This window comes from Pezoporus wallicus, unplaced genomic scaffold, assembly GCF_028554395.1.
Source record: "Pezoporus wallicus isolate ANWC-B61680 ecotype Strahan unplaced genomic scaffold, APGP_CSIRO_Pwel_v1 contig_787, whole genome shotgun sequence".
Lineage (NCBI taxonomy): Eukaryota > Metazoa > Chordata > Aves > Psittaciformes > Psittacidae > Pezoporus > Pezoporus wallicus.
Window position 1 is genome coordinate 611668 of NW_026641881.1, and position 12235 is coordinate 623902.

At 39.3% G+C, this 12235-nt stretch overlaps 1 protein-coding gene across 3 annotated transcripts in view; it reads right to left on the reverse strand.

Annotated features, from left to right (window-relative positions):
* The window catches only part of RB1 (RB transcriptional corepressor 1), a 73469-nt gene extending 61234 nt beyond the window's left edge, over nucleotides 1-12235 (reverse strand). Inside the window, exons 1-5 of one of the 3 annotated variants that reach the window (XM_057425647.1) lie at nucleotides 12071-12235; nucleotides 11712-11829; nucleotides 4095-4207; nucleotides 1957-2091; nucleotides 94-132 (exon numbers count right to left, since the gene is read on the reverse strand). In XM_057425647.1, coding sequence (XP_057281630.1) covers nucleotides 94-132; nucleotides 1957-2091; nucleotides 4095-4207; nucleotides 11712-11829; nucleotides 12071-12165 — 500 coding nt within the window. In that variant the 5' untranslated portion in view covers nucleotides 12166-12235. Of the gene's footprint in view, nucleotides 1-93; nucleotides 133-1956; nucleotides 2092-3107; nucleotides 3240-4094; nucleotides 4208-11711; nucleotides 11831-12070 lie in introns of those variants that run through there. The other 2 variants (XM_057425648.1, XM_057425649.1) reach the window with 2 other exon arrangements.

Here is a 12235-nt window from a genome sequence, read left to right on the forward strand (position 1 = left end):
CTATGACGTAGGTCAACCTTAATGCATTAAAGGATAAAATGCTGACATGTTTTACATCTTATTGTAAACACAACTTAGGAAAGTCAAACTTACTCACTACTAGGTTGTTCCAGATAAATAAGGCCACAAGTCCTAGAAAATAAAAACAAATTCTTATTTTTAAACACATTTCTGAAAACAAACTATGGAATATCTTTGACTTCAATGCAGTAAAAACATGGAGTTCACAGAACATTAGCCTAGCTTAAAAAAATAAAATGCTGACTCTTGGACAACACATTAACAATAGAACAGCTACGGCCCTGCCAGAGCTGAAATAATGCTGCTGTGTATGTCAAAGCTTTAACAGCAAAACAATTTTAATTTGGTATTTTTTTTTCTTCAAAAAGACAAAATTTGTATGTACATTGTTAGTGGCTTGTAAAACACCGCAAAGTACGTACTACAGTTGTGCATAACACTATAAAAGGGCATTTTAGAATCTTCACTATTACTGCAGTGTCACTGCAAGCCCTGTGGTTTAATGTCACTTCCTAATTATTCTAGGTACATGTCATTTCAAGAAATAGACTCAGTTGGTTTAAAAACAAAATCTCTGGTTTTCCCTTGAATGGGAAAAAAAAAAATTTCAAATCCTGTTTCAAAAAAAACTTACTGCAATTTAAGTTTCAAAAAAGTAAGCAAGTGAACTTTTAGAGCCCAGAAAGACTTGCAATTAGCAAAAAAAAAAAAATTGCAACTTTCATAGAACTCCATAGCTTCAAGACAACAATAACCTTTACAAAAATACTTTGATATCAACATTACACCCAGGGCAACAGTGAATGTGACTGACTGGACTTTGAAAAGACAAACTTCTATCATATTTATGCCTTGATTCTATAAACTACCATGGGTGGCCTGCTACCCCTTTCAAAGGCCATTTAAGAGATATTTGAGAGCCTTTTGTTGTTTGAAAGGCAAAACATTACAGTGACTCTGATTTCCATAGGTGAGAAATAGCACAGCATTCTGAAGCAACAGTTTATCAAACAATACAAGCACCAAGGAACAACACTTCATTGTTTACTAACATGAAACAGTTTTCTACTGGTATATGCCATAGAGAATTTCACAGACCAATTAAAAACTGTCTCAGAAGCTATCAAATCTTGCCAATACACATCTGTGCTAACACTTATTTGCCTGTAAAAGGCTCTAGTGCCGTTATCATCAGCCTTCAAGTTAAAAGAGAGTGCAGCAACCTACCACCTCAGGGTAATGGCATTTCAAAAAAATACATCCGATTGATAATCTTCTGATTCGCAAGTACCACATAGAAAGCTCTTAGCACTTTGCCATATGCACATTCAATTTATTCTGCACAAAGAGAATGTACCTCTGTTTTTATTGTATGGTCAGCTAAAACACTTGGGAAGATCTTCCCTGATTACAAGTGAGAACTGCTAATAGAGCAGGCTCTGCAACACCCCTAGATACTGGAACAAACAGCCTTCAGTTCCAGGTATGAGGCAGAGAAACTGTCTTATTTGTGCTTTTTTCCTTTCCAGAGCTCCTTAGAAAGAAACTCTTGGATCAGGATTTGGGGAGTGGTGGGCAGGTAAAAATAGAAAGTCCACTAAATAAAAGAAATATTAGATAGTGTAACAATCCTCTTTGTATCTGAAGAAAGCTTAATGTCATGCTACTCTTACTGCTGTTTGCAATGCAACAGGAGGATTGTTTAACAATGCATTGTAATAGAGTAAAATGTAAGATGTGTTTATTCAATGCATGTAAACAGTTCCACTTCACTGTTCTGTAAATATTAGTGCATAGAGTTTAAACGGTCTCTTCTAGTATACAGTTTGAAAAATGTAAGTACTTAAATGTACTTGCATTACTTTAACATTTAAAACGTTAAAATGTTGACAGCCATAAAGAATACATAATTTCAAAATAAAACACACATACTACCTTTCGAACTTGTGGTATAGTGCAAGTAATACATCATACTTCTTTTTCAGCCTTGACACAGTGCTATCAACTTTAGTGCTTACAGTATCCATGTTAACATCCACCTCTTTCAGAAACTGGAAAAAAGTGCATACACTGAAAAAAGAAAAATACGACAGATTATCATAACTATGAGGATGAGTGGTCTGAAGTAACTCTTACCAAAAAAAAATAAAATAAAACACCAAAAATACCCACCTCACCAAAACCCATTGCTTTACTTCACTAAACTGCAGCATATTCTTACTACAACTAGCAGTGACTGAGAACCTTGCCTTGGGAAACACTGCTTTTCTACCTTGAGCCCAACCTTGACACTTCCAGATGCAAGAATACTGTTCAAATAGGTAGCAGAGGCATCTTGTGATACAGACTCTAATACAGAAAGAAAGTTTTCTTGGCTAGCACAGGTATTATCTCTGGAAGTCAGAATTTGCTAACTAGACACAACTTTCTTCCTTGGTCTGCCAGTAAAAGCACAAATATCTAACACAGACATTTCCACCCTTCTGTTCTACCTAAAAGTTCTACTTCAGAAATGTTCTTACTTTAACAACATGAACCTTGGCTCCATCCATGCTGAAGAGACACCCAAGAATGAAAACCGAGATGACTGCATTGGATTATATGGAATTTCAAGTCTTGCAACAGGTACTGAGGGCAACCACATCCCCACACTTTCTAAATACTATTATACCGGGGGCCAAAGTTTTCCCTACTCATCCATGTAATATTATGGCCACCAAGAGAACATAGTCTTGTAATATTCATAACCAAAATGAGCAGATTGCTAAAAATTAATGAAGAAGCTATCAAATATACTTGACTATTTCAACTATATCAAACATATTTTGATCCTTTATCAGAATACAGTATTCAGATTTTTTTACCTTTGTCAGATTAAAAAACAGAATATAAACCCAGTTAGAAGTTCATCTAGGATTTCTTTTACTGTGGAATGAAAAAGCTTTCAAATATATACCTGTGTGGCTCTAGAGAGCAAGATGACTGGTAAAAATCTCTGCCAGTTTGACATTATAGCTGATAAAAACCCCAGGGCTAACAAGAAATTGAGTATTGCTAAAATCAAAACCAGCAGAGTAATAGCTTACGCTTTGAAACCCTGAGGGAAAAGGTCTCTTTCAGTTTGTAGCACAAGTTGGTAGGTACTCAGGTGGAACATGATGAAAGTCGCTGCACAAATGCAATTACATTTTATCCACATGGTTCCAAGTCAGCCAAGACTGAAAAGATTAAGTAGAAATATAGAACCTGACTGCTGCTCTGGGAAATGATGCAAGGTGGAAGAGGCATGCAGAAGTCTAATCTTAACAGATGACTTGAGTAGAAGGGTATTTTGGCCCAAGACTGGGGCTACTGCCACAATGCACCCAGCATTCTGCCTTAGCCTCTTGCCCCAGAGCATTCACAGGCTCTGCTCCTGCACATGCTTTCAATACAGTTATCAGGCAGATGGCACTAAATTTCTGTCTTTAGATGAATCTAACACAAGGTATGCTTTTTGTTGTTGCCACCTAAATGTATCTTAAAAAGCAGGTATTGTCCTATAATCTTAATTTCTGTATTATGAACTTACTGAATATACAATGTAACAGTAAAAATCTCCTAGCAAAAGGCATGTACAAAAGTACAAAACTTACTCTGGCATTAAAATGTTTGAAAAAGAGCAACATGCTGGCAAACTATTTGAAGAGCAGTATTTTTTTTCCACTTCTTGATTTAGCCCAAGCCTAGTGTTGGAAAAAATGTCTTACAGAAAATCTTAACAAAGGGGAAGAAAGGAATATATTTTATATGTAATTTCCACCAAGTTTAATTGATGAAGACTTTAGCTTGAGCAAGAAAAATAATCGTCTGTGTAACACAATCACAGCCTATCTCAGCTGAATCAAACAAGTATCATTGCTTCCTCAAATAAAATGTGACAGAAAGTCTCCTATTCACAAAAACATTCAGAATTCCCATGAGTAACCTTCACTTTAAAATCTACTAGTCTGCTATGCACAAAGATTTACAATGCTTTAAAATGTTGACTAGTTAATTGTTGAAAGTAAATTCACACACTTAAATTCACTTACTTCATGCCTATACTTTTCAGAAGCTCTGTGAAAGTGAATGTTATTTCATCCAGATCAACGGCTACAATAAAGATACAGACTCCCCATGTTTCCTTTTTCTTCTTGCTAGAAGCCTTTTAGAAAGAGAAAAGAGGTTTTATATTTATTATTCAATAAAAGTGGGTAACATACGGAAAGCATTAATTAGTCCAAACAGGATTAGAAATGATAAAACAAAGTATCTTGCAGCAAATATTTGACTACCGCAACCAATTATTTGGTAACTGCAAACTATTCCAAGTTTTAAATTTCAGATTAAAGTCCAAGCACTTCAACTCTTACTCCTAGAGCGCAAGATCAGTTTTACCCACACAGTTCAGCAAAGCTTTAAAATAGGAAGGTTTGGTTCCACAGAACCTTTATGCAAAGCAGAAGCCATGATTTACTTTTTTATAGGTTACTATATTTGACTGTAACAAGACACTGAAGATTAAGGAATCAGGAGAAAACCCTTAAGAAATAAACAGAAAGTCATTACAAGGACAGACAATAGATACTTATGAACTTTATTCTCCAGCTAAGTCCCAACCACTTGTCACAGCTAAACCACGAACTCATCTCTTTGTTTAGTAAAGTGTGACAGTAACAAGCACCTTCAGGCATTCTGCTACCATAAATACACAATCAAGGTCTTCTGCTGCTTAGAAGTAAGGTAAGGTACAAGCTGTAACTCATCATCCTTCATTAAAGAAAAGCCACCCTACAATGACAGATATGCCATCCAGAGTTCAACCTTGAAGGCTCACAACCTAGTCACTTGGAGCCAGTCAGGCATCAGTTATGATTCCACCAAAACAGCATCTCAGTGTAAAAATCTCTAAAAAGCAATGTTTTGTATAAGCATGGGAGAAACAACTGAACCAGATATACCACAGGTTTCAGAAACAAAACTATTTTGAAGACAGAACTAGGTGAGGGTGCAGCCCTGTAAACAGCAAGTTCAGCATACTCTTTGGATATTTAGCATCCTCAACAATACACCCCCAATGACAATCAGGCCTACAGCTGCAAAGGAGCAGCATTTCAATACATCTCTCAGCAGCTCTAGGTCCAATTTGACATATGTTAGAGGATGGTGTGAAAGAAAGTTTTTCAAGTTCTTTCCTACACAAATGAATTAAAGCTGAGTGTAGAAGAAAAATGCAGCAGCATCATTCCCTTCAACTGTTTTGCTACAACCATAACTCCAGGGGAGCCAACCCTATAAAACAAATTAACAGTTTGTTTACAGCCAAAGACAGATGATTCATCCCAGATGGACTGAGGGCATGGGAAGGGACACAAGACAAATTCACAGCCAGAAATTCATTTGTAAGGTTTTTCTTCTTGACCACAGCCTGACTCAAGATCTTTGTTGATACACCACCACTACAGAAAATGGGCAGGACAAGGGCTCAGTATTTACCCTGGGCTGTCATGTCAGTAAGTGACTTCCAGTGACCTTATTTCAACTCATCAAGAATCAAAGCCTACCAATCACTGACTCAAAGATTATTTAGTATCTAATAGTCTCTATAGCTTGCTTTCTTTTTTTATTTAGGATTCTGCAGAGCCAATGTTGTAACTTTGGGTAACATAGGTCAGTTCTGTTGAATCAATATAGTTTTCATTAGGAAAAGATCTAAAACTCCTAAAAACTCTTTCAAAATATTTCTTTCTTATTCTGGACTAACTACTATTTTATCCAATTTAGCAGATCATCAGTTTGCCTAAATCCAGTGAGAACATGAAGGAGTTATAGCTTAAAATACTCAAACTGAACTACTGTGAAATGGGATTTTCGCCCCTCTTCTTTCCAGCTGTTGTTGCAAGATGCTGAAGGCACTAACAGAAGTAACTTCTATTCTCTACCTCAAGAGGCTCTCCAGAGCTAAAACCAGTCAGAGGAGGAGATGGTCACAGGGAGTGTCAGTTCTAGTTTGCAGTTAGAGATGTGTATTATTCTATCAACACTGACAAAAGTTTTGATGACAGCCTACAAAAGTGACCCAGGAACAGAAACTTCAAATGATGTTGTATAAAAGAAGGTCAAGAGAAATGTACATGACAAATACACAAATGTAGATGTGGTTCTGATTTAAATGGGATACAGGATGTCACACTCTAAATACCAGCACCCTAAGTTTTGAAGGGGATTATGTGGAACTTGTTGGCTTACTAGAAACTCAGCTACCACACCCTAATAAATATAGGGAATGAGCTACATGGTACAGGAAACATTAACAGATATGTTTATGGCTACAAGGGAGTAAGATGGCAGGGGAAAAGAATTAAGAAGCATTCACAATAGAAAACTGATCAGAATCAAAATTCATAGGAAAAAATTCCTAGAAAAATCTGAAAGCAAACACTGTCTACATATAAGAAGTTCGGTATAAAGACAGTTAGATCCTCCATTTTTCAGCAATAAGAGGTTTTAATTTTCTATTGAACATTGTCTGGAATGGAAGATTACTATTAGTTCTCAACAGATTAAATATAATACTAGCTAAAAGTAATACAAGTCAATGAAAAGTATTGAACCAATGAAAATAGTTCTGATGTGAAAACTTCCCACTTCACTTTTCTTGCATGAAGCAAGACTGAGGGCAACATCAATCTTTCCCCAGGATGAGCAGAAGGCAAGTAAAAAAGGAAACTATGCCAGTTAGCTACGCTTTTAAGGTGCATGCATCAGCAAGAGGCCATGGTGATGATTTATGTTTGCTAAGGGACTTTCAACAGCTCTTCATTTTTTTGTTTAATAATAGAAGATTCTAAAATACCTGTAATTTAGTTCATCCATCCAAAGCTTCAGTGGATTCAAGTTCAGTCTGGCTGCAGTTCTATAAATAAGAGACAAAGCTCTACACAGAAAAGACTTTATTAGCTCATGTGTGTTTCATGCTTTTGCCAAAAGCAAGAAACCTCTGCATGTCTTCTAACACAATGTTGAGGTGGTTTACCAACTACAGTCTTTTCTTTTTCATGAGAAACTAAAATCAAAATGGACTTGATTTAAATGTGAAATTTTATGGATTTGGAATATTTGACCTGCTCATCACTAACTTCTTGGTCTATATAGAGCAACCTTGCTATATTTAAGAACTCATTCACTCCTCCACTTCAGCTATATAGTTCATCTTGTAAGTTTTCTTCACTAAGAACACAGCTCAGCTCTCATGCAAATGAACTGCTCTGCAGCAACTGCATACCAGTGTAAGTGACCAGCTGGAGAGAATTTCAGAAAGTAAGATGAGAAATTAGAAACAAGGAAAGATGACAGAAACATCTTCAGGTGCTAGAGACTTTCTGGGGAAAAATAATAACAATACATCAACGATAATGCATTCTCACATCCATGGGATACAGAATAATCACCACTGGCTTGAATTACAGCACAGAAACAGATTAATGTAGTACTTCAGTAAGAGCTAAATTAGAAAGGACTAACAATGCAGACTGCAGATCTTTCACCATCAGAATTTTTTTAATTGCAGGTTAGACATGCACTTGATAAAAATTACTCAGGAATTCATGAGTCTGAACAGCTGAGCAGCAGCAGAACAGTGGACCACATTTCCTAAACAGTGCTATGAACAGCAAACAAAAAATGAAGCTCCTACCCACACACCACATACTGCAGCAAGTTGGACTGATGAGGCTGAAGCACAACAGACCCTCAAGCTCCTTGGCAGATTCTTATTTCTATCAATTTCCTAAACCACTTTGATTTTCTTTAAAGTTTGGTTCCAATTTAGTTGCCATGTCATCTGTTCCTCACATTGGTTCTTTCAAACATATGAAGCAACAATTCACTCAAGTTTCATTTTCCTGCTTACATCACCCAATATTATAGTTCAGATTCTCATTCTGTTGTTCCTTACCAAAACAAACAGTAGCAGAACAAAACAAATGCCCTGAACTTGTTTTAGCAGTTTTAGTATGGCTTCCTGTACTTCTCCTAGTCTTTCTCACACCAACAATCACATGCTGCTCACCAAAGCACATTAGTAATTCCACTAAACCTATTCAGAGTTTACAGGCATTGATTCATAATACAGATTTCAGGGCAGTTATAAAAATTAAAGAGTATGAGAGAAGCAAGCATCAGAGCCAACTGCTAAGCCAGCAACTGTCAGTGTGCAAGAGACTTAAATTAAAACAGTAAAAACAGCAACTCTAAACAAACACTTTGTTTACCTGGGTAGGTTGGTTTGGTACACAAGAGAAATGACAGAAAGAACAAAAGTCTTTGTGTGACACTAATACAAAAGCTTTTATTTATATACACACTTCCATGTTTACAATAAACTTGTGTGGGAGTTCACTGAATATAAAAAGAATTTAACAAATAAAACATCTTTCTGGTCATGCATCAGATACCTTCCATCATACCACACACCAACAAAGTGCTGATTCAGTCCAACATTTCTGGAACCAGTGTTTGGGGTTTTATCTGTGAGATTTAGAGTTATGTTTTCCTTGTACAAGAATGTAATTAAACTCTGGCTGTCACAGAAAAAAGCTTTAATGTTCTCCAGCTATGAAATAAAACACCACCATATTTAACAGACAGCTTTGAACAAACAACTAGACCTCCACACAGGTCTAGTTTTTCCAACTAGAAGTCAGCTTCATTTTCCATAAAGACTGTGCAACATTCTCCACACTTCTCACAGGGGTTCAGCTGTTTCAAGAACTCCAGGCCCAGCTGCACAGCCTTGACTTAAACTGCTGCCAAAACAGATAACTTGAGAGCAGTGTAAGAAAAGCTACAGTGCAGAGCTACGCAAAATAAGAAAGGTAAAATTTCAAAGAGAAGTCAGACCATTAGCAGCACAAAGATTCAAAAGGAAAATACCCATGTGGAAAGGTGTGACATCCTGAAGGAAAATAGCAGTAAGCCAGCCAGTTTTGGTGGTGCCAGTAGCTTCAGGTGTTGGCACAGAAGATTCATTCAGGGAGCAGAGAATACTAACATAACTGGAACAAGTCACCCAAAGAAGTTATGGTTGCCTCATCTTGGGAAGTGTTCAAGTCCACTTTGGACAGGGTTTTGAGCAACCTGGTCTAGGGGAAGGCATCCCTGTGGCTGGGAGGGGCTTGGAGCTAGATGATCCTTAAGGTCCCTTCCAACCCAAACCATTCTATGATTCTTTCTCCTCCTGACTAATGCCCACCTGGTCAGCAAAGGCTCTTTAGGTTGCTCACTGAAGACGCAGGCACACTCAGACTGATAGGTCACTACATCCTAGTAACCTTTTGTGTGTGTGTGTGCCAAAAACAATTGCTTTATACTTCTAAGCTGCATATACCTTGCTTGCAGAGTCTCTTTGCACTTGATTATATGTACCCTCAGTTAGCCAAAAAGGACAGTACTAATAGATGTTTTCACTTTAAGCCACTAAATATTCACTGAGCAAGGCTACAGTAGGTGTTCAGACTAGGCCCAAGCCCACATCTGCACCCTGAATCTCTGCCAGTTACTACAATACCTAGTGTCTGGACCACACCACTTCCTAGTTAGTGCTGCAAGTCCCCTCTGCATCCTCAGAGGCGTGGCAGGCACCGTTCTGAGATCAACCACAAAGAACAAGGCCAGGGAAAGTAAGGTTTCAGGTCTTTTATGCTCTGTAAATGGATTGAGAGTGGGATCATTAGATGCTACCTCTATTTCCATCAGTGGTCTGATGATTTAAGCTTCCTCAAGTTCAAGCCAATGACAGGGTTAAACAGAAGTGTTCTGGTAGGTATTTTGTCTCAGCTGGTGTCCTGGTATTTCCCTTTTTGCTTCAGAATAGAAAGCTGCTACATAAGCAGCTTCTGTTGCAGTTCAGAATTGAACAGGTTAGCACTGAACCACATTGATTAAAACACACATAGCTGGTGCTTGCAGGACAAACCCTGGGAAAACCTTTCCAGCACATTACCTTCACCACAGGGGAGAAAGGAATGGGCATTTAAATATAGTCTCATCAGTGCCTGCAACTTGAATCAGAGTCAGTCACCCTGAGAAGACAGGCTCCCTGTGATAACAGTTTCACTTGGAAAGAGAAGCAGCAATTAGCCAGGCTGTTAACTTGCTTTACTTCAAACTTGAGTGAAGCCTGCGCTGGTCTCAGCTAGAAGTGCCTGCCAGCTCCCTGTGGCACACTTGCTTGTTGTCATCTTCCCCATTTCAACACGTTGCCAATACATCAGAAAGTCTGAGGAAAAGGCTTTCGATTTATCATCGTAGAATGGCTTGGGTCGGAAGATCCCTTAAAGACCATATAAGCTCTAACCCCCACCCCCCCCACCCCAGGCAGGGACACCTTCTAACTAGGTTGCTTAAAGCCTCATGCAACCACAATGTAATGGAGACTTTTTCCCTGTACAGTGAAAGGCTCTTAGCATAAGCCTTAACTGCAAGGCAATGAATATTAGCTATATACCACAATGAAAATCTAGTCGTTGCCTTGTTCTGAATAGGTAAAGGAGGTCATTTTCAGATGCTGAAAGAAAAGGTTTCAAACATACTGCATCATATCTGACACTGAAAAACAAAATTTCACCTGTAAGTGAAATTTCCAGAATTATACTGAAACCTGCCTTGCTTTTTTCACTGAATGGAACCAACTACTCCTGGTTTAGTTCATAGAGAGGAGCTCAACTGCGCTTTTAAGTAAATATTCTCTTGGATCCATGGCCAGAAATTGCATCTATTGCTTAAAAAGTTGTACACAGTCTCTCTCCCACACTGTAAACTGTATTGTGTTATGAAATTCAGATGCATCAAAAGCAGGTATACCCATGCTGTGGTTTGAAAGCCACAAACAAGGTATTACTAGTGACAGTACAGATGTGGCAGGTCAGCTCAAGTTGCAGAAGTTGCAACTAATACATGGATGCTAGCCCACACAGCAGGCATAAGACCAGAGGTATCTTACATTCTAATTCGGTCTGTATAACAAAGCCTCAGTCATGATTTAATTGCATTGTAGCTGTTCTACAAGCAAGCTTGTTGAGACAGCAGTAATACACTAAGAAGGAATAAAAAAAAAAAAAAAACAGAAGAGGCCATAACATTTTAATCTGCTTACACATGCCCAATGACTAACTTTGAACGGAAATACCTGAGTGATAAGTACATAAAGCTTAACATGCAAGCAAAAAAGTGTTTAACATGCAAACACTTATTTGTAACAACCTTCTTCAGACCCCATCTGCAGCCTCATAAAGGATGCAACTGGAAGGAATGCACAGAAACACAGGATGACTAGTACAACGCTGACTCAGACATATTCGAAATAACTTGTGGTTTAAAGAATTAGCTAATCACATGGCATTGTTTTCTACTGTCATTGATTAGTAACCTAAAAAACCTCTTGATTCCATACCTTTATTAGAAAACCTTAACAAGAAAAGGAGATATACAGAAACTGATTTATATAGGTAAGCACAACATCCAACTTCAGTCGAACAGCACTTCATAAAAACAGTCATGCTGCACAGGCCTTGGTTGAAAGACACCTGCTCCCCAGAGTTAAATACTTCATCTCGGGCACAGGCCAGACACCACACCAGAGGGATGAACTACAAGCAGCAGGTACTCACTAAAGCTCCATCCGCAGCCGATAAACTCTCGTACGTTTTCCAGGCTTTCTCCCTCACGCCCTCGGACACTTTCAAAGCATCACAGAGCCCAACGAAGTCAGCTTCGCCGATGTCGAGCCTAGGAAAAGCAACAGCCATCGCCAGCGGGATCTCCGTGCAGGACACCGACTACATATCCGGCCCAGAACTACGGAAGGGCACCGGTGACAGGGCCCCACCCAGCAGAGGAGCCGGGACAGAGGCACAACCTATCCCGCCGGGCACCGGGAGCGCGGCAGCACCTCCGGCCCGGCGCAAGCCCGGCCCACCACAGCAGCCTCCAGCCCGCACAGGACGGCCCCGGCCCAGGCGGCGCTTACCGGGATGCGGAGACCGGCGCAGAGCCGCTGTCCGGGCTGGCGCGCTGGCTCTTAGCGGCGGCGTGGCCCGCCCTGCGGGGGGGCTTGGGCGGCATGGCGGCCTCTGGGACCCGCCGTACAAGCGCCCGCCGCAGACGGCAGTAACGACGGGCAGCCGCTGCTCTC